This window comes from Chlamydotis macqueenii, chromosome 5 (assembly GCF_036417535.1).
Source record: "Chlamydotis macqueenii isolate bChlMac1 chromosome 5, bChlMac1.mat, whole genome shotgun sequence".
NCBI classification, from domain to species: Eukaryota; Metazoa; Chordata; class Aves; order Otidiformes; family Otididae; genus Chlamydotis; species Chlamydotis macqueenii.
The window spans coordinates 48,942,702-48,966,359 of NC_141560.1; the positions used below are offsets into that span (position 1 = coordinate 48,942,702).

Sequence of the window (23,658 nt, forward strand, 5' to 3'; positions counted from 1 at the left end):
TTAGACTTGAGAGATTTCTTTTATAAAAGATGGCATGCTTTTGCCCTTTTCCCGTAGCTCTGGTCACACATCCTCAAAGAGAGTTAAGTGGGGGCAGAAGATGGGGCTCAGGAATGACATACATATACGACAACTAGTTATTTATTTGAAGTTGGGAGTTTCTCATAATCACTACCAGAAACCTAGAAAATAATCACTTCAAGTGAAAAATAACAGCTTCTATAACCACCTACCTAAAGTGTGATTTTCTCCCATTCAAACTGAGCTCTTTGATGTGCTTTATACAGTAATAATAAAAATTTATACAGAAGATAAAGTGACTCAGTATTTGCTGCAGGGATTAGATTTCTGCTGCTTTCTGTAAGCAAATCAATAACAGAAAAATAAATGGCATTTGCATTTTGTCAAAGGGAAACATGCTGTTAGGAAGATACATGGCAGAGATTACATTGAAGCAAGAGTCTCATTCTTTTCAGAGGAGTTTAGTTTCACCGTATCCATTTCACTTATTCATTGTACCAGAAGCCCTACCCGAGAGCAATGATGTTTTTCCATTGTAGAGGAAGGCAGATAGTGCCCCATGCAGATGGGATGTTAATGTGGGGTGCACAGGGCAGCTGTGCAACCTTTCTGCGAGGTGACCAATTCTCTCCATCAAACGCTGCCACAGCAAGGCACCACCCATGCACACCATGGATTACAAACTGCTTTCAGGCCAGCAGTAAAATCAGCCTGTATTGCAAACAACCCCCTATCTTGGATTTTGGCTCTTTCAACAGTTGCTGTGTTTAACAGCACAGTGAAGAGTGAAGAAGAGAAGGAAGATAGATAGAGGAAGATTCAGCGAAAAAGCAGAAAAACTTTTGATAAGCACATGAGAAAAATGAATGTTTCCCCAGCAGCAGTGGAGGCAACTGTGGTCAACATCTCTGGGAAGGGTTACACAAGAAACAGTCCAGGATTTAGTCCTTGTGGTGTACGCCAGCTTTCTTCCTCTTCTCATTTGTTGCTTCTTCGTTGATTCCTACCAATTCTGTTTCCTTATTTCCTCAAATCCTCTGAACAGTTTCCAATAAAGAAAAGTAGCACCTGCTTTTTAGAAGTCTATCCTGTCCTGAACAAAAAAAAAAAAAAAAAGCCACCCTATTCATAGTGCCTATGAGACAGAATTCTCTAAGAGAAGCTTCCCAGCACAGTCTAGTTAAGAAAGAATAAGCATTCATATACTTCAGCCCCTAATCCAAATATTTTGGATGTCTCACTTGAGCCACTTGCAGCTTCCAAACCTGGGTGTGTTTTACTCAGATGGGTCAATCCCAGAACAAACTCTGAGTTAACGAAACTTAATAAGTTTCTGGTTAGCTTCAAAATCATTCTTGCCTTTTAAGGCAATTATTTTTGCATCAGGTTTTCTTCCACTGAGTCAAATCAAAACTCAGGAGATCTCTAAAACCTTGCTGTAACCCCATGCATCATTTTGCTGGTTAAACAAACTCTGAAAGCTCCGCATTCCTCTTGGCATCCATCATATTTACGTATGCTACAAAGCGTACTTCCGAAGAAGCCAGGGCAAAGACGTGTCCAGACAAAGAGTGCCAAACTGGCAAATGCTGGGAGTGCTGTGGAGCAAACCGATGAGCTGGGGAATCACCAACAGAGTTACACAGATTGGGACCAGAAGGAACAGACAAGATCTCAGGAATTTCATTAAAATTTTCAACAAAACCAAAAGCCTACAATACCTCAGTAACCCAGAGAACTCAAGATTCCCAGGCAAAAGATATGGCTTCTACACATTCAGTGATAACCTTTTTATTCTCAAAGTGTGAGTGTGCTGCGTTCCAAGGCAGGATACATTTGGTTTCACACAAAACCCAAACTGAAACTTGGAATGCATGACATTCATAGATTTGCCAATCTTTTTTGAAGGTCCTAGGAAAGCAAGCATTATCACTTGCAGTAGCACCTGAGACTGGCCGTAACTGAGGTTCTCAAGAGCCTTGATGAATACGCTAATGAAACAACAGTTTCAGCACATTGCCATTAAGGGTTATTTTAATTTTGAGTCTCATTGGCCCAGGTGGCCATTCCCATAAACGGCAACCCAGGAGATATAATTGCAAAGCAGGTATATTTGGCTCCAGTCACTCCGCCAATTTAGCGGCAACTAATGTCTGAAAATTGCAGGGTGTAAATTTAGCATACTAGGTCTCACACATCGTGCTTTTTTACTGGTAGAGACCGTATGTGATTAATCAGAACTAAAAGAAAGATATCACACTTTATGAAAACGTGTTTATTTTTTTCCCCTAATCTCTGGAAAGAAACAAATAAGAAAAATCAGACTGTATTGACCGGATAATGACAAAGGCAGCACAGCTCAAAACTGTGCATTTCTAAGTTTTCATTTCTTTCCGGTCGATGAGCAGAGAATTGCTAGTGCCAAGCAGTGCCAACTCTTCTGCCAAGCAGCTCTTAAATCTGGGTGAGATAAGGCAAGCAGGAAGAGACGCCTTTGGAATACATGAACAACCTGAACATATTTTCTCTGCGACAACCACATTGAAATTCCTTTTACAGCCCCAAGAAATCTGCACCTGGCTGTCTCAAACTGTGCCTCTCCCCGACCACCCCCATACACATTCGCACCTTCCTTTCTGTTCTTCCCACACACTACAAGAAGTTCAGAAGACACTGAGAACTGTACATAATAGATATTTTTAAGGATGCAGTCAGAGCTTCCACCTTCCCGGTCGGAAAGCCCGGTAAACTGCAACCATCCACATGCTGAGGTTTTCTCTCTTCTCTGAATCCACCTCATTAGGGTCAGAGAAGCACGCTCACAGGTGAGGTACAAAGCTCTTTGAGGTAACAGACCCTGCTATAACTTTAGAAAATTAATTAAACACTTCAGAAAGAGTTCACATACTTCAGACAAGATGCAAATGAAAAAAAAAAATTAAAATAGCAAAGACTTTCTTCCTACAAAGGAAGTAGGAGGGGGCTTTCATTTAAATCTATTATCTTTGCTAAATTTTCCCTTCACTTACACTTCCCAGTACTGTCAAGTTACTGAAGTGTATGGAGATCAGTACTTTAGCACAAAAATCACTCTTACAAAGGCAAAAATATTTGGCCAAGAAGATTAATCCTGTGCCTAGATCATACAAGACCATGAATTCGGAACCTTTCTAAATCTTGTTTTCATTATGAACAAAAAATGTCACTGTCCTTCAAGACACTTCCAAAAAAAAAAGGCACTTTCCTCTTTATAAACACTAATGCTTAGTGACACTCATCGCAGCGATTCAACAGGACAGCCATACCAGCCTGTGCGCAGTCACCATCACACATTGCCAGAAGACAATAAGCCGTACTGTCTAGGACACAGGATAAGCGCCATGAGAGATGGGTGATGTCACTGGATAACCTGTGACCTCATATACCACACAATATATCAGGCTGTTTTGTTTTCAGAGACCCATGTAAGTACCTTCCAGACCAATTCATTCCAGACTGATCTTTGTTTGCCAGTATGTAGGAGGATGCTTGTCATTCATTGTAACATAAAAGTAAATTCTTTGCATTCAAGAACTAAGAAAAACCCTGAGTTTTGTGAAAGACATTGACAACTCAGCCGTGCTCTCCACTTGAACTCTGGGAGAAAGCCTGTCTGCATCTCACACTGCTTCATGTGGAATGAGACTCCGGTGACCCTGGCGACTAGCACAGAGGAAAGCGGATAGCCGACAGTCAGGAGTGGCTTCCTTCAGCAATACTTCATTAATAATTTAACTGTTAATGGCCATGTAACTGGAGTGGTTGCAGGAGAAATGAACTGTATAGTTATCCACTATAGTGAAAACACTTCTCTTCAATTGTATTTGCTTTCTACTTAAGCGAGAGAGTCTCTTTTTTGTTCAAGGGTTAATCCCTTTTAAAAAGGAAAAAGATGTGAAGCTCAATTAATAAATACAATTTATTTAACTCAAACTTTTTAATCACTCAAAAAAGGCTGAATGTGATTACTATAGGTCTTCCACATTTTCCTAACCTCCTGTGCAATTAATTTTCACATATTCAAACACAATATAGTCTATAGCATAGAAAGGAATGATTTACGCACTCGTTGATTCGCTGCAAGTAATTACAGAATCAGAGTAGTTTGGGATGGAAGGAACCTTTAAAGGTCCCTGCAAGGAGCAGAAACATCTTCAGCCAGATCAAGTTGCTCAGAGCCCCATCCAGCCTGGCCTTGAATGTCTCCAGGGATGGGGCATCCACCACCTCTCTGCGCAACCTGTTCCAGTGTTCCAATGCTCTCATTCCAACATTTTTTTTTCTCCTATCTACTCTGAATCTACCTCCCTCTATTTTAAAACCATTACATCACGTCCTATCACAATAGGCCCTGGAAAAAAGCTTGTTCCCATCTTTCTTATAAGCCCCCTTTAGGTACTGGAAGGCCACTATCAGGTCTCCCCAGAGCCGTCTCTTCTCCAGGCTGAACAGCCCCAACTCCCTCAGCCTGTCCTCATAGGAGAGTGCTCCAGCCCTCTGAGTGTCTTTGTACCCCTCCTCTGGACTCATTCCAATGGGTCCACATCCTTCTTATGTCAGGGGCTCCAGAGCTGGATGCAGTACTGCAGGTGGGGTCTCACCAGAGCGGAGCAGATGGGGAGAATCACCTCCCTTGATCTGCTGGCCATACTTCCTCTGTGGTTAGCTTTATGGGCTGCAAGTGCACATTGCCAGCTCATGTTGAGCTTCTTATCCACCAGCACTACCCCAAGCCCTTCTCCTAAGGGCTGCTCTCAATCCACCCTCTGCCCAGCCTGTATTTATGCCTGGGATTGCCCTGGCCCATGTGCAGGACCTTGCACTTGGCCTTGTTGAACTTAATGAGGTTTGCACAGGCCCACCTCTCCAGCCTGTAAAGGTCCCCCTGGACGGCATCCCTTCCCTCCAGCATGTTAGTGGCACCACACAGCTTGGTGTCATCAGCAAACTTAGTGAGGATGCACTCTATCTCACTTTCTGTTGCCAAAAATGTTAAACAGCACTGGTCCCAATACCAGCCCCTTAGGGACACCACTCGTCACGGGTCTCCACTTGGACATGGAGCCACTGACCACTACTCTCCAAGTGCAGCCATCCAGCCAATTTCTTTATCCACCAAGTGGTCCATCCATCAAATCCATGTCTCGTCCAGACAAGGATGTTGTGCAGGACAGTGTCAAATGCTTTGCACAAGTCCAGGTAGATACACATGTGGTTATTTCTGATTCAAGAAGCTAGCACAAAAATATTATTAGTTTTGACCATGTACACTGACCCATACTCTGTGAACTAGTTGAAAGTATAAAGGGAAAACTAAGATATAGAAAATATAATGCAATGCTAAAACTTGCCCAGGACTCTAGCACCAAACAACTTCATTCTTGGTAAACACAACACAGGCTTTAACTGTCCTACACCATATTCATGTGTTCCATACACAAACCGCACAATATGGCTCAGTCAGCAGCACTTAAATTATCCACTAGCTCTTTGCACTATGGTTGTGTTTTTTCCAGATTTCCAAAGAAATAAATTTAAAAGGAATACTCTAAGTATTGACTGCATTACAGTTGATGACTATGCAAACATAACTGAACTTCAGTGTTACCACCACCAAATAACACTAGTTCATGTATATGACACAATATCGCAAACACAGACATCCTTAAGCTGATGATGAAAGTTCTCACTTCCTTTCCACCTATATGGTCACTAAGATTACTCATATGATCAGGTCACGAAGATTACTCATATGATCAGCATCTCATCTATAATGTGCCTTATGCTGACTCCAGAGAGAAGGAGGAGGCAACACACAAGGGACAAGTAGCAGTGGCAACACAAGTCCTCTCAGTTAGCTAGAGGCTGTAAAGAAGATATAATCAGAAATCCAATGCTCAAGAAATGAGCTCTCTGGGGAAAATTAATTTCTTACTTCCTCTAAAAATCTACTGCAAATGGTAGAGTATCCCTTCAGCAGTCAGGAAGGTTCATCTCAAAGGCAGGACAACTTTACAGAGACTGCTACCAGCAAGGTAACTTTGCAGCTTCATTACTGACATTATTTGAGGGCCCATTAAAAATTTCTCAGTATTTCAGATAACCCTGTAAGCAACATATTTCAGGAAGGGCCAGACAATACTGACACAACAGGCTGGGGTACCTGGATGACATTTCTCATCAGGCTCAGACACAGCAGATTGTCACATCGTTCACAGCGATGCCAGAGATGGGCGACACCACAGCTTTTCCAGTATGTCAATGTACCTTCTGTGCTTCAGAAGCACCTTGTCAGCAAGAAGTACACGCTAGTGGAGATGCATTGTGATCACTTATTTAGCACAGAAATATTTTGCGTGCCAAGATGAAAGCCTCAGTAAAAATTTAAATGTACACAGAATAAGCTTCCCTCCCCCAATGTATCCCCCAATCAGAGCACAAAACTCTGTGCCACTGGAAACAAAAATCCAATTACTCCTTCCCCATAGATCAGTCGAAGTCTCAATTTCTCCTTCTGTTGCAACAGTTTTACACTGCAGTTGCTCCTCTGAAGCTGTTAGAATCTCATTAGTGAAAAGAAGCACTGAATCAAGCATTTTGTTTGCGGAAAGTGAAGGTTTAAGCCATTTTACTCACATCTTAAAATTATTATTTTCCCTTTCTCAATTTGCGGCCTAGAAAAGTTTACAACAAATCTTTCCTGTGAGACATTACAGAATAGATTTAGGAACACACTGTGCAGGTACATTGCTGCTCAAGATATCCTAGCCACAATGAATTCAAGTCAAAACTCAGTTTTAACAACACCTCCATGGAAAACTATTTACTCAAAGTAACAGCACCTTTTGTGTCCAATCGTTTCTCCTCTTCCCACAAAGAGAGGCAAGAGTGATACTGTGAACAAAGTGCAGCTGGCTGAAAAGATTAACTTCCTTCAGTTTTAATGAAATTTCATCATTTGAAATTTCAATTTGGAACCAACACTTTTAACGGAAGTTTGCTAACTGAAAATTGAAACAAGTATTAAGTAGTCTTTAGGGAATCCCACAAAGCAGTTTAGCGATAGTGATGTTCTTTCCAGCTCTGTAATTTCAATGAAGTTTAAAAACATCAGAACACCTCAAAACCAAAACACTTCTTTGTGAGAACTGGGTTGTCAATTCCTTTTAATATTCATGGCAGTTTAAAACAGAGAGTTAATGCACTGAAACATATCCATATAAGTTCATTTTAAGAGAAGAATGTGGACATCTGGCCTAAAAAGTGTATAAAAATACTAACAAAATAGTTTTTTATATGTGTTTAAGATAGAACTGAATCCATTTGGAAACTATGTATGTTTATACAAAAAAAAAAAAACCAACAACAAAAAAAAAAACAACCCACCCCACATTCCCTTCTAATGCCTCCTTGGCAAACCAGACCCAGATGAAGGATGAAGGACAGGCTCCAACAGACTGTGCTGGTTTTTAGGATGTAGCACAGCCTTTGAGAACATTTCACATTGCCAAACCCTGCACAGGTGTTAAATGGTTCGGGTTCTGCAAGGTAAAGACAATGTCCCAAACTGTAAGGAAGTGATCAGCAGATACTAGATTAAAGTCCTGTTGTACTTACCTTGGACCTTCATTCAACAAAGTGGATGGAAGATGCTTACAGTAGCCTTAGGGGACAAACTATAGAGATAAGCCAATAGTCCTTCCCCACCCCTTATTTCTAGGTGTGTAAGGCTGCACTGCTTCCTCATTTCTATTTTAGTTCATATCTTACCCACAACAGAGACTAACCTATGTTAATAAAAACAAGCACCACATATTTTCCAGGACATCTATTTTAAAGTTCCCCTCTCCAGTGTCCAAACTGCTTCCAGAAAAGAAAAGAAATCCATTGTACTCCACCCTGGGAGATTGGAGGCAATTGCCCTTTTGCAGTCAGGAAACACTGGAAGGAGAACCTGCATAAATCCAAATCCTCACCTCTGATGGTACAATTTAAAATACCTTCCTCACATAAAGAAAGAAAAATGGAACTACAATGGTCTCATCCACTCCCAAACTATGTAGTCCCACTATGATGGAAAACCACCAGGAATAGATCACGCGTGATTCAAAGTAGGGATATAAAAGGGACAACTGAAATGGCCTTCTCAGTCAAGCTTACAGGAAACAGCATCAGACGAAAGTAGCAGACCTTTAAGCACTTCGAGCACCAGCAGCCCAGGAGAAGCCTCTCTAAACTGAACAAGTAAGGGAAACAGAGGCGACACACAGTGATGGTGTGCCACACACGCAGAGCTGAGCCCTCCAACCCCAGCCTGCCTTGGACACGCTGCTGATGAAAACACAAATCCACAACCCCATCTGATGATGTTTGCCCCATTCTTTCTGCAAGTTCCTCCAGTTTTATTGTGGCCCTAGAGCAAAGCATCCATGGAAGAAGAGTGAAAAGGCATGCGGACAACTCCCCCATGAAACAGTGGCATAAGCAGTGAAGTGGAAGTGACAGGGGAAACGTACCATTTCCTAGCGTCCTACTTACCAAATCAATCAGAAGTCAGCTCCAGCAATTAAGTGATAATAAAATATTGATGACACTTACTTTGGGGAACAGAGCACTTGCCAGCATTTATGAAACTAAAGAAAATAAGGTGGGTAGGTGGTATCTTCATTTTAAGCAAGGCACAAAGCACTTTGCCTGATGTTATACACTGCCAAGGATCACTTATCTCTAGGATGTTATCTCAGTTCTATTTGTACATGATCACACACCACCTTGATTTGCATCCCTCTCTGCCCATGTGTAAAATATTCCCACTTCAGAGAGGCACTGCGAGTGCTCCAAGTACACAATTCAATAGTTTCAGTAACCGCATCTTCCTACCTTTTCAGGTGGGAGAGAGGGAGAGGGCAGGGAAGGAAAAAAAAAAAGGCTGTGTTCAAAGTAAATGGCAGCAAAACAGGAGCCAGGGAAAAGCCATTTTAAAATGTGACCTACAACGTACGTTCAGTGGCAAAATCTGCCCCTGAAAAAGCAAAGATCTTCAGACCCTACTGTTCCAAGATACTTTAAGTCTGTGAATAGCATATCTTCAGATCAGCCAGCTTTTTTTGCCAATGCAAACAAATTCAACTAGAAGCTCAGTAGAAAGCCAAGGAATTCAGTCCTGGATTTAAAATACTCTTGCCAGCCACTCAAGGCTGTCAGTAACACCACACAGGCACATTTCCTATCACTAATGCATAAAAGTAATCTAGGGAAGAAAACTCAGTCTATTCCTACTGTACTTCACACCACAGATCAGAGCTTTCCACTGATGCCATGATCTATCGATACAATTAAAAATCAAGCAGACACAGGAGGACACGAGCATTCACTGCACATTGTGTTATCTATCTTGCCCTTTCCCAATTCTTCATGAAGCTTACCAAGCAGTCAGCCCTACATACTGTCTACCTGCACTTAAACATAAGTCTCTCACGCTCCTAGAACTTTCAAGCTCAACAGCAGTTGCTGGAGTTGAGGATTACAGAGATTTATCTTTACAAACTGGCAGCCATATGTCATCCAGCCAGCATTAAAAACGATGCCACGTTAAACAACACAATAGCCTAATGCTAGTGTGCCAGCTCCTAGTCTGCTCCCCAACAGGAATGCTGGCGATGTAAGCTTCAGGAGGAAGATTAATGTCAGTACTCGCGACACAGTCCAGCCTTGCAGACAGGATCCCTTTCCGGAAAGGGTAGCTTTCTGGGTGGAATTTGAGAAGACCGGAGACAGGGTTCAGCCCTGACAGAAATGTCTTATACGATCATACTACTGTGCTTTCCTTGGCTTCAGTTTTCCGTGTCTGTTAATGATTACTAATGCTCTCCTATCCCATGGGAATGCCGCAAGCATCCATAATTTATGTTGCCGTGCTGCTAGACGCTGAGGAGATGGTACCTGAAGATATATACTGATCAGTAGTTTTCCAAATACATAAATTGTTTTTAAGAAGTATCATAAAAAATGCAAAGTATAATACTAAAAGCCCATAGGCGTATCTTCAAAAATGTATTCCTCAGTAGTAAAGAGATGAAGTCAAATCCAAAAATCTTTGGGCAGGTATGCAGCTAATATCCAGTTCAGGGATTCTTATTAAAATATAGTTAGGCTCACCCCTTAACAGATGAAACTCCAACATTCCCAACTCTGCCTGCTCAACGACCAACTAGACTCAGTCCACACAGTGACTCTATAGAGATAAATGATCCCTTGAACCTAAAAAATTAAAGTCATTTTACATACAGAAATTAACCTCCCTCTTATTTACACTTACAGTTTTCCTCTTGCATGCATACCTACCTACCCCTCACTTCTGTTTAACGCTGGGGTGTGATTTGTGGAAGGAGGAGAAGGGAATAACTTTAGAAGCTTGTTTAAAAACAGATTATGAATCTGTACATGCCAAGGTATCCAAAGTTATTTTTCCCTGCAAACATGCAATGACTAGCTCTTGGTACAGCTGCTTACACCTCGGGTTTAATTTTGACAGTTGAGCTCACTAAAACTGTTCTCTAACCAAAACATTTACTACAGCATTTCAATAACACATTTTTTTCCAAAACACCAGGCCAACACAGTTCTTCCAAGCTGAAGTAAACAAGACTGGAATATTTACTAAATCTCTGCCAAGTTAGTTTTCTTATAGGGATGCACAAAGTAGCTCGGAATGCTCATGTTTGCAAACACCCAGCTCATCCCATCTTCAATGGCCAGACTGCCAAAGGTGGAAAGAGTGTCCTACTCCCCAAAATCACTGTCCCTTTGAGATATCCCATATCAGACATGCTTCCTGTCCAAAACAGAGATAACCACCAGGTATTTTAGAACTCTAAGTCACGTGGGTTCAATTTTAACAGGATCTGACAAGCCTTCCGCAGGTCTCTTTGATACAGGCCCAAAGGAAGCTATATTGATCGCTTCTTAAATTGAAAGGTCTGTTCAGAAAAGTAGGCTGCCAACTTTGTACCTGTTGATGGGAAAACAAATGAAGCACCAACATGGCAGGGAAAAATTAGCTAAACCATGCTTTACAGGCTGAACAGTGTCCCCATGAGATTGCTTACCAGGAGCAGTGGCAGTCACCAGGCCAGCAACTCTGGATTCAACCTCAGTTAGGACAAGAATATCCCGCCAGTGATCAGAACCACTTTTTGTATTTTCAGATTTCATTTGACTCAGCAAATTGGCCATTAAGCTCCAATAAGGTGGACATTTATCTACAGATCACACAAGGAAATTGGAAAGTAAGCAGCCTGAGGCTACCCTGAAGACTGTTAACCAAATAGCAAGGCAGAGCTCCATTAAAACAATTCATCAGAAAACCTATACAGTCCATTGGCAGATTTTCAAGGATCCCATTAGAAATGTTAAGGATACCCAATCTGATTAGGCACTGAAGTCTAACTCATGTAGAAGTCATTAATAAGTAGAGTCTTTAACTTTGAAAGCTTGAAAGTTATCAAAGCTGCTGCAGGAAGAGACACCGAGCATTTCTGCTGTATCCAATATGCATAGTTTGGCATAAGAATGGCAAAAGCTTTCTATTCTGCATTTTAAAAGTGAGACTGATTAAAAGGTATAGCTGTGCAAGCCAATGTCATCACGTATCCACTACTTTTAGGTGGACTCTGTTGACATAACTCAGAGACAAACATTTCATGTATTACCTCAAAAGAGCCTACCATCCAGGAACTCTGAATCAGTTCATCATGAAATGTCTGCTAATAGCTCAGTAGTTGAAAAGGACAGGCATTTCAAAAAGAAAATCACCTGAAGTTGCAGTGCAAATAGGAAATTACGCTGTAAAACATCTTGTTTCGACATTCTATGAAAATTGGAAGGATGAAGAAAAATGGCTGTTTTGGTCTTACCCTTAATCAATATATAATTCAAGTATGAAATAAGGTGGCTGAAACTATTCTGGACTCTTTTTTAAGAAGAGAAAGGTTGTAATGAACAAAATTATTCAAAGAAGTGTGATGCTGTCACCAATTCGTACAGGGAAAAAAAAAGCTGACAACACTCTACCTCAAACTTGCAATTTAGAAGATAACATTCCTCACAGAAGATTTTTAGGGTACCACTGGTAGTGACAATTTGTATTCTTCATAAATACTCCTAGGAACTCTACTGTCAATGTCCTTTTTACTTACAGATACACTGCTAATATTCTGCACATACTGCTTGCAGATCTAGAGGGAAGCCCTCCGCCTGACAGCAAAAGGGCAAACGCACATGGTTTGTTTTAGAGCTCATAGGCTTAAGTATTACAGGGCTTCACTTTTCTTTTACTTTCACTTTTGCTGATATTCAAAGTCAGTATATTCACAAGATTGAAAATGCCTAACAAGTGGAGGCAGATAGGGTAGCAAACAAAAAAATTCTTAGAGAATGTAAATCAGAATTCCAACAGGACTTGACTTAATAAAGGGCAAGTTTAACACGTAGAACCTCAGTTACATGGTAAAGTGTTCAAAGTGTTCATCTGTTCATTTAAAAGTTCATAATGTATGGGGGTTTTTTTGTTTGTTTGGTTTGGGGTGGGGTTTTTTGTTTGTTTGGGGGTTTTTGGTTCTGTTTTTTTTTTTTTTTAATTCTACCTGTAACTCCACACAGGCTTTTATGTTGCTCACAATCAGGTACTTGAAATTCAGACAGCACTTCATTAAAAGATGTGAACAAACATCAGCCATGTGGACTTTTCTGTCCCTCTCCATCTTCTTTCCACCTTTCAAAAGCTTGTCTTAAAAGACAAGCAAGACTTTTTTTTTACTTTGAATAGAAGCAGTCACCACAAACACACTGCTGTTGCTTGTTAGCCAATTTTGAATTATGTCTAATTAGTTTAATGACTTAGTCTTTTAAAACTGATTGAGCAGTAAATACAGTTCTTCCAGACTCCAGGATTTCCCAAGTGCAATTTGCATTCTGCCAGCCTGATCCCAGCATCTGTACTGTGTCTTTCTAGTTATCTGAACAAGCAAAGCTGTAGACTGTTTTACATGATGCCAAGTACCTGATAAGACATGTTTCTTATTGTTGTTCAGATCATGGAAGATTTAGTCCCCAAGATTCCATCCAAGATCAGCATCAGAACCACAAACTCTTCTGGCAGACAGCCATTCTCTTCAAGACAAAACAGAATGACAGAACCATAGAATGATCTTGGAAGGGACTTTTAAAGGCCATCTAGTCCACCCCCCTGCAAGGAGCAGGGACATCTTCAACTAGACCAGGTCGCTTGAAGCCACATCCAACCTGGCCTTGAATGTTTCCAGACATGGGGCATCAACCACCTCTCCAGGCAACCTCTTCCACTGGCTTTCTGAGCTGCAGGCACCCATTGCCAGCTCATGTTGAGCTTCTTATCCACCAGCACTACCCCAAGCCCTTCTTCTCAGGGCTGCTCTCAATCAATCCTCTGCCCAGCCTGTCTTTGTGCCTGGGATTGTCCTGACCCATGTGCAGGACCTTGCACTTGGCCTTGTTGAATTTCATGAGGTTTGCACGGGCCCACCTCTCCAGCCTGTAAAGGTCCCTCTGGATGGCATCCCTTCTCTCCAGCAAGCACTTCTAGGTACCAGCTAGACCATATATTAGTTTTAGTAGCCTGCAGTTCCACTCAGCTCTTAAGATTGCATAGTTTCTGCCCCAGCCACAAAGCAACTTCTGCCATTGACAGGAGACTAGTTAGCAACTTAGAGGAGTTATTTTGTCTTTGAAGTTCATTGACTGCAATGTGTTTCCTTTGGAGACTGTAAGTGCTGACTCTATCAATTTATCTGTTCACGAAGAACTGATGTGCTTTGGCAGGTGAAGCCAAGTAGAGTTACTCTGCATATTTAACAACATGAGGCATTGCTCTAGCATATGTTATACCAGTCTCTTCAACAGTGCCCATGTTCACAAATTATTTAGCCATTTATACATGCACACCTTGCATCGTGTGTCAAGTAAATATTAACTGTACTTCACAAATGGTCCCTGAGAAATTGAGTAATTTGCTCAAGATGCCCAATTAAGTTGTAAAACTGCATCAAGAACCTGGGGAGACCATGTCCCAAGCAGTCTGCTCTAATCAAATACCACCTTCCAAATTCAGATACAGAAGTTCCACACAGCCCAAACCTGGGCCTTAGCACACAGCACAGCTAAGCAATAGATAGGAGGAACGACAGGTAGAAGAGCAAGTCCAGAAGCACAAGATCATCCTATGCATCAAAGTTTCCTATGTCAGTGGTTTCATATTCAATTGAATGTAAGATCCGAATCAAGAAGATAAATAAGGGGACCAAAGTACCGGAAAGGTGCGCTTACTGCAGAATAGCGATACAAACCAGGACAGTAGACTGCAGTCAAAGAAAGGAGGTAGAGTGGTGCACAGTACTTGCAGTAGACAGAGGCACGGGAAAGGCAACAATTCCCAGCTGCCCGTTTGGCCTGCAGAAGCATACAATCACATCCTGTAGGTATAGGTCTAACAAGCATACAGGCCGGCTTCTTTCTTCTGTAAGTACAGAGTCAAAAGCATGATGATGAAATCCATGGCTAGAACTACAGATCAGTGGGTAAAATTTCAGGTGAGGTCATCAGGTACAAAGAAACAAAATAAAAAATAAATAAAAAAAAAAAAGGAAAGAGTATTGAGATGCAAGGAGAATGGAGGTAAGACAAATCAGGTATGGAAAGAAGTCAGTGAAGACTAAGTAATCAGCTTGCAGCTTCAGAACAAGAGAACAAGGATACAGTCAAAGAAATAAAAGGAAAGAAGTTTGAATTTGACAAGAAAGGTATTCACAATCTGAGAAACAATGACTATTTTTAGCTGTAGTATTTTAGCTCAACTTGTAGAAAGACCAGCAGAAACATTTAATAGCCCTTGACATAACTTATTCTTGCATCAGGAGAACGGCAGCAGAATACCAGTGCCAGGACTGTATTTGCAGCCTCCAAATTCAAAAACACAAGCGGACGTATCACCTTCTGTAGCCGTGTGTGGGCAATGACCACGTTCCCCGCGAAGCAGCCAGGAACCAGCAGCCAACTGCAGGTTCACTGCAGAACTGCACAACAGGTTACCCGGGAAGAGCACCCTGGACAAGCAGCAGTGCAAGTGCCAACTCTTGCCCTGCCTTACAAAATAGGGGGAAAAAGTGCAACTTGCCAAACACGTGGATTTTCATAACTGTATCCATTTTTGTGCCTGTATCATGTTTCATGTTTTTCTAAAGCTAAAAAACTCTTCTGTTTGAAGAATCTTAATGACTTTACTGTAACAACAACAAAAAGAAGAGAAAGGAAAAATAGGAATACTTGAGAAAAATTCATCATATCAAGAAAAATCCACTTATCTTGCATCCAACCCAATCCCTGGAAGACAGAACATTTCTTCAAGGCAAAGAGCTATTTTGAAGTGTAGAAAGATATGCCTGTTGTTATTTGCAGCACACAGCTCTCAGCTAAAATTAGGGTAGCACTAACAGCATAAAAGAAAGACAGGAAGAAAGAGTGGGTGTCCAAAAAGAAAACATGATTAAACAGGTAAAAGGGAAGCAAGTACAGCAAGGAAAGAAATAGATCTTGCCCAAAGGCCTACTGCTGGTCAGTAACACAACCTGGAGCAGATCCTGCAGCACGGAGACCCTGAACAGCTTTGCCCAGCAGAGCACAAGCCTGCAGCTGACACAGTTACGGCCGGCAACCGCCTTCTGTCTGGAGCTATAAGCGTCACCCCACTCATTAACAACTGAAGCGATAAAGTTGTGCAAAATATATAAAGCAAGAGAAAGGGTTCAAAGGAATCTGAGCACAAAGTGATACTTAGTAGCCAGAATTCACATCCTAATGTTTAATGGGACCACAACTTACTTGCTACAGTAACATTACGGCCTTTTATCAAAAACAGAGATAAATCCCCATAGGAAAATATTACTTAAAATTGAACTTTTCATCCAACAAATCCAGCTGTTTCAAAATAGATCAACACGGGCTACCCCATCTGATGAACTGGCTTTCATCTGTAATTTTCAATAGAAGAACCTCAAAACCAGGAATCTCCCCCATCACATTCCCCAGGAGACACCAGAAATAATAATCTAAAGCAGATGAAAGGTAACATCCGGACACCAGACACTCATAGCAAGGTGTAGCGCTTGGGGATTTTCCTTTCATTTAAAAGGAAAAAAGAAAAGAAAAAAAAAAACCAAACCACTAATCAGAGAAAGCTACTAAAGAAAAAAAAAAAAAAGACCAATGCAAAATATAGCACTAAAAATGGGAAAAAAAATGTATTTTTGGGCCTATTGAAACAAACTATTTCAGAACACAACAGCACACTTCAACCCTATTCAACTTACCCACTTACCAACCTTTAATAAATTAAGATTCACAGGCTGAGATACTAAATCCATTCTAAAACTGAAGTCTCCTGGCTAAGAGGACTGAGTATCAGGTTCTCCCCAGATCTGCTAGGAGTTCAGCAGCTTCTAATCCTAAATGATCCCCCACAGTGGGTTAAAAGCTCATTCTTATGGTACAGAGATCATCTTAGCCAAGCTTCACAGCCACATTACCTTCCACTCGTTGCCTTAGCTCCCAGTTCACCGTGACGTGTCACGCACTGTGATATAGCAACTTACAAAACTTTTTACTTATACACAAAAAGTAGCTTTGCTCGATATGTTTTAATTGTGCCCAAGGTCTCAGCCGTCCAGGCCATGGCAGGAAGGAGGCTTACAGATCACAGAGGAGAAAGTTCTCACCAGCCACCGTCCCACAAATTGCCACCATTTTGATTTTGTTCACCTAGGCCCTTTGGATTATCCACCCACATGACTCCCCAGTCCTTCAACACATTTCTCACACTAACAGGAACTACCTATTATTTCTCTCAAAATTTCAAAGAGGACATATTTCTATAAACTGCAGCTACATTAGGTATCCGATTCCACAAGCTCCCTTGCAATCAAGATGCGGATATCTGTGCAAGAAGAAGAACGAGCAGCGAGACCAATGGCTCCATTTAGAAATCTCCTCACTACCTCAACATTTCCCATGTGCAGATTAACACACAAACACACTCCAAAACCAATTAGCATTACGCCATCTTCTCCTTTAAAAGGGCTTTTCTGTGCTGATAGCCAACACTGCATGCAACCTCAGGTGAGCTCAAACGGCCCTTTCATCTGACAGCTTTACTAGCACAAGAGGCTGCAAGAAAAAAAACACTCAAACGCATGATCAAGTTACTGCAGCTTAACAAGTTTCTACAAGTCAAATAAGAAAGTATCCGGACACACACTCAGTCCATGGCAAAAGCAAACCTCTATTGATCACGTAAGTTAGAAGTTCCATTGTCAGAGACACTAATTTAGTTAAATGCTTTCTGCAGGGGTGTCTGCCAAGTTTTCTGATTTGTTTTTCTTAAGCTATTTGTTTAAATTTTCATCTTTGTTGTTTTGGTTTTTTTAAACACATATGAGCGCCCACTCAAAAATTCTTCAGCAGTCAGTAAATTTATGATAAACTGATTACACTAATGGCTGACTATAAAATTACCTCCAGCTATGATCTACTTACATTTCAGGCAAAGGGCCATCTATCATTCAGTGTTTCACTTTAAAGATACCCTAAAATATATCATTAAAACTGCTTTCACTTGGAATATTCCGTTCTGCATCTTAGCATATCCTGTTACAGGATCCTACCAGAGTTTTGCTTTAATACTTTAAAAGACAAAAACACCCAAAACCAAGAACAACTCTTGAGACGCGCGATCTTTCTCCCTCCTCATCTTCAAAACCTACATACTGGTAACGAAACTATTTTCAAGTTCAAACCCTGAAAAAGTCAGTTTAAATACTTAAAGTGCCTTCTACCAAAGGCAGGACATCTACAGCTTCAGTCTGTAGCAGGCAGAACAAGTGAACAGTGACAGCCTACAAGGCTTCCTACCAGTTCATAAAACTCATCATTAACTTCCACAATGGACAAGATACTGAAATGGAGAGCACTGCTGTCATCACAGCAGATTTCACACTACAGATTTTTCAGGCCTGCTCCATTGCTGCATATCTGCTTATGCAGACAGAGAGAGCAACCACAGGACAGGATATATCACAGAGACTATTCTGCTAAGATTTACCAGTTTGGAAAAATAAAATAAAAAAAAAAACAACAAAACAAATACAAAACAAAGCCTGGCCACAAGTGATAAATTAATTTTCTATTAGGCCTTCCTACACTACTGCCCTGAAACAGAGAGATGCTTGAACCTCAGCTCATTTCATTCTTGCTGCCTAACCTGTTACAGCCTACCAGATTTCCAGCCAAGGGAGACATTTTATTCCTCATCTGGTAGATAATCAGCATACAAATACATGTAGGATGCAGGTTACTGTTGCCACAATAAACATATTATAGGATCACCAGGAAATTTTTTCATCCAAAAGAAGTAGCTCAAGGTACTTCTTGAGCCCCAAGTAGCTCATGGGGCCCTACAGGAAAGATGGGGAGAGACTGTTCAGTAGGGCCTGTTGCGAGAGGACTAGGGGTAATGGTCTCAGAATAGAGGCAAGTAGATTTAGATTAGATATTAGGAAAAAAAATTTTACAGTGAAGGTTGTAGAACACTGGAACAGGTTGCCCAGAGAGGTGGTTGATGCCCCAATCCCTGAAAACGTTCAAGGCCAGATTGGATGGGGCTCTGAGCAACCTGATCTGGTTGGAGATGTCCCTGCTCCTTGCAGGGGGGTTGGACTAGATGACCTTTGAAGGTCGCTTCTAACCCTAACCATTCTACAAGCATGAAGCTTGCTAATCTCCCAGTGTATCAGGCACTGCAGGCTGACTGGAAGCTTATAACATTTTCTTTCCCATTTGTACAAAAGGTGCATTTTTACCACCTGTTTTATAGTTAACAATCTCCACTTCCTATCAGAACACGCGACTGCAACATTGCAAACCATGCTTTCAGCCTCACAGGCCTTGGCTGCAGGCCACTGCTGTGGCAAAGTTATCCCAAGATGGGATTGGACGGCTGGAAACTCCTGGGCTCTGCAACTCCCCGCACCCAAGGAGCAACAGGAACCGATGAAGTCCAGCCAAGGACACTTCCCTTTCCCTGACACTGTTCAAAATCACAGTAGTTTACACGAAACCCACAAAATCATCATCTGTCTACTTCAGCCTCTGCATCAAAAATGTACTTGCAAGAGCAGTCTGACAACGGCCTCAAACATCAAATGTCTGATAACCAGAAACTGATCCGAGGGAACCTGTCTGTGGGCGCTGGCTCCTGCGAGAAATGCCAGACATTCTCTCCAGCATGGATGTGGAGCCTTGCACACAAAGTACAAGTGGTTCGTACTTCCTGGCTGCTCTTACCACGACTGCTGGCAGACTTATGTCTTAGCAAATATCCAGTGCTTGTGGTATATCACCTATTTCTCCTATTACTGTGCCAAGTTGGAAGTTTCCTGACTTGCCAAAGCTACTACCAGAATCCTTGTCCATCTCTTAACACACTGACGTGCTACACAAGCCCGCAGCTGGTTTGTGTCCTGAGAGAGACAAACACTGGTTATGGAGCACTAGATTCCACTTAAGAGTTTTTAAGAGGATTGCATCAAAAGTAAGAAACAGATCTACTGTATACACAGGACAGACACGAGTCTCCAAGTAGAGAGTGGTTTGCTTGTTCTCTCTGCTTATACAGCAGAACAGTGTCCAGCAGTGCTCTTCCCATGCGGTACGTAGAGGTTTTCAGCACATAAATTCTACTAAAAGCAATACCTCTGAATGTCAGTACAAAGGAAGACCCATATAAGGCAACACTAGGTATTTCCTTAGTAGTATGTGGAAGTTTTAAGCTAGTGGACATTACACAATGCCGATTAATGTGGTAATATTACTCTTCAAGCAGCTCCTACCCCTGCTCGATTTTGGGGCTGTTCTGTTTCCTTCCAAGCTTTTGAGACGTAGTTGCAAATTGCCATGAAAGCACACGTGTGGCCCTGCATGTTTATGCTGTCTGTAGAACAGGATCCTGATTCCAACAGTATCAGACCAAAAGACTGGAGAAAACAAGACACAAAAGCCTCCCTTTAGCAAGCTGAGTAAATTTTAAGAGGTATTATATCTACATTGTATATTTGGCTTATGCATCAGAAAGGTCCTTACACTGAATTGTGACATCTTGGAGACCACACTCAGGAATTCCAGCTGTGCACTGCATTCTGACTCTCCAGCCAGCTGAAGACGGACATTTTAAAGATCTACTTCACAGCTAAAACAGGAAGGTTTGTAGTTGTCAGAAAAACAGTAATCTTCCTTTTCCGCTCACTTTGTAACCATACTTTTTAAAAGCAGTTCATTTAGCTAAATATTTGTGACTCCTGACATCATTTCTCTCTTTAAAGGAGGATAATACAGGTTGAAGAAAAAAAATTACATAAATCTATGTTCAAAGCATATTCAAGTAGACTTAGCTTTCTTTGAATTAAAAAAAAAAAATTGTCTTGAAGATACAGCACAGTGGTAGTCAGGATTACAGAGAGTTCATTTTTCTTCTAGGGACTGTTTACATTTTCTTGGTTTATTCAGCTAAAATGTACTTGCAACTTTCTGAAGCAATCCTTTCCTAAACTCACTGCAACTACGTGTAGCTCAGCTTGCACTACTTGAGTAACACAAACTGTGGAAGAAGATAAACATAGATGTCTGTTTTCTAACTAACAAACCTTCTTCTGCATTAGCTTAGCCCAATAATGTTGTTACAGTCTAAGCTTGCAATTGGAATCCCTGCAGGACCTAACCTACATCCGGGAACTCCTGGGCTGACACGGAGCCAAAGTAAAGTGCTGGGAACTGGGTGAGACCATGGCACACACAGAGCAGCAAGAGGGGATCGGAGCTGAGCACAACCTGCATATACCGGGAAGAGCACAGAGAGATGAAAGAGCCTGGGTGTGCACACGCCTGAGAGCTTGATGAGACTTGAAATGAGGCGAAGACCAGCACAGGAAAGCAAGGGAATCAGGGAGTTCCTGTGTGGGGGAACAGAGGTTAAAGCTTCCGATCAATAGCCTCTTCTTGATCAATTTCCAGTTGCAATTACAAACTGAAATTAAACCAGCCTGGTGGAAGTTCACACTATACATCATAACAAGATAAAACCTTCCCCATACAGATAAAATCTTTCAGAATCAAAAGCACTATTTGATCCAACTATAATATTAATACTAAAGATGCAAATAAAAGATCAAACATTGCCTTGCAAACCTTCACTGACACAGTCCAAGTCAACAGTTACTTCTGCATGCTAAGAGAACAACTGTTTAGACAGAGACACTATACAGTGTTTATCTTCTGTTAACTGAAATTGATCCCCAGGGTTTCAAGGTTTCTCATCTGTACCCAAAAAAAAAAGACTCAATAGGAAAAGGAATATTTTCAGGAGTTATCAGAACTAAAATTCAAAACAGAGTGAAGGCCGGGGAGAGACAAACTAATTCTCCCTGTGGGAAGCTTGCAGGTGTGCCAAAATATACAGAGGAAGCAACATTAAAAAAACAAATCCCTGAAGACCCCGTACATTATTTTTCTAAAGGAAAACAGAACACATAAAAAAAAAAAACAGGTTTCAGAAAGTTCTTTGAATCTGCCCCAAAGTAAGCTAAAGCCTCCTGTAAAATAACTGCGGGGTAGCTGTTGTGCAAGAATGGCAGTTTGCAGTCAAAAAGCTGAAGTACTAACTTCCACAGGAGAAACAGGTCTTCTTGGTCACTGCCCCCAGGCCAAGGTGGAGCAGGAACATGAGGTGTGGGTGGCTGGGAAATCTCCATCTGTAAAGATCAGTATCTTGTAGCATGAAACCCTCCGTGTTAATCTAAGGGTGATATTACATGCAAACATATTCGACACATGGAAATGTACACCTTCCTGTGAACCATTAGGTGAAGTTTTGGCAACATTACTGTAGTAATATGGAAATTAAGAAGGAAGAAGGCAATACAATCCTGATAAACAAACCTGAGCTTTGCCTGAAGCTTCCCAAAAAAGGAACTGCTGAAATAGTTTTGCAAAGACGCCCAAACCTATACAAGACTTAGGAACATTGCAACTGAAGTTCGCGGTTATGTAATTTGAAAACAGTGCAAGTCCTGTTACGCTTCTCCTCCTTCCTACCCATCGACACCAAACTCAAAACAAACTTTTATGATGGAAGCTGTGAAACTTAGCAGTTCTTCATTACAACAAATACCCTTCCAAAAAAAAGGCAAAAAAGAAATTGAACTCAATAATCTGAGTTTTACCCACTGCATGTCATCACTTCATCGCCGGGGCGCGATTCGGAAGCAGACACAGCAGCACGCAGCCCGGCTACTTGCACTGTCTGGAAAAGCGCCCGCTAAGATCATGTTGCAGAAATAATTCGCACCTGCAGCAAAGCTGCACAAAACATCGTCAACTCGCCGGCTTTGACAGGCACATGCCAACCGCGGGGAGCTGGGAGAAAGAGCTTCTCCACGGGTAAGTGAGAAGGAGGGAATCCCCCTGAAGCCAGGCAGGGCCCGGGAGCCTCATTCGAGCGCAGAGCCCCCCCAGCCCAGCCCGCCCGCACCCGCGACGGCCTCCTCCGCCCCGGGAAGGCAGAGGGGGGCCTGGCCCGGGCCAGGCTGTACCAGCGGGGCCGCGGCCCCTTCGGCCCGGCAGCGGCTTCGACGCCCGGCTGGGCCCAGGGACGCCTGCCCCCCACGGCCCCGCTAACCCCTCCGGGCGCCTGGCCTCACGCCGACCCCGCACAGCCCCCGGCGGGGGCGCGGAGACCTCCCCGCGCACGCCCTGAGGGGAGGGAGGGGACGGAGACGCGCGCACGCCCCCGCCGCGGGCATCCCCCGCCCGGCGCGGCGCGGCCCGGCCCGCCCAGCGAGACGCGGGGCAGGCGGTGCCCCGCACCCGGCCCGCCACGGGGAGGGGAGGGGAGAGGAGCAGAGGGGAGGGGAGGGGAAGCCGGCGGCGGCGCCCCCGGCCCGGCCCGCAAGGAGCCGCCGCGGGGAGGCGGGGGGAGGCAGGGAGGCCCTGGCGCCCTCCTCCGCCGAGCCGAGCACGCCCCCTCGCTCCCGGGCAGCGCCCCGGGCCGCCACCGCCCGCACTCACCCGCCGAGCCCAGCAGCAGCCACAGCAACCACATGGCCCCGGCGCCGGCCGCTCCGCAAACTTCGGCACTGCTCCGCCAGTCCGGCCCCGACGGAGCCTGCGGCCGGGGGCGGCGGGGCGGAGGGCGGGCGGGTGGGGGGAGGGCCCGAGGGCGGTGCCCGCCGCCGCCCCGCCCCGCCGCTCGGTCGTGCCCACCCGCTGCCCCCGCCCCGGCCCGCCCGGCCGCGCACCGCACCCCCGCCCGGCTGGGGCCTGGGCCCGGGGTGCCCCGGAGGGGCCGTGGCGGCTGGAAGGGTTTGGAGCGGACCTGCACCCCTGCGGACAGGCTGCACCTTCGTGGGGCACGGAAGTGCTCGCTCTGCCCCTTCTGCCATGAGGAAGGGGTGCGCTGCTCTC

The 23,658-nt window shown here is 43.2% G+C and overlaps 1 protein-coding gene across 1 annotated transcript in view; it reads right to left on the bottom strand.

The window, feature by feature from the left end:
• Positions 1-23,360, bottom strand: part of LDLRAD3 (low density lipoprotein receptor class A domain containing 3) — a 119,052-nt gene extending 95,692 nt beyond the window's left edge. The window contains exon 1 of the mRNA XM_086748136.1: positions 23,263-23,360. Within this exon, the coding sequence (XP_086604262.1) occupies positions 23,263-23,296 (34 nt within the window). The 5' untranslated portion in view covers positions 23,297-23,360. The remainder of the gene's footprint in view (positions 1-23,262) is intronic.
• Between the last annotated feature and the right edge of the window lie 298 nt (positions 23,361-23,658).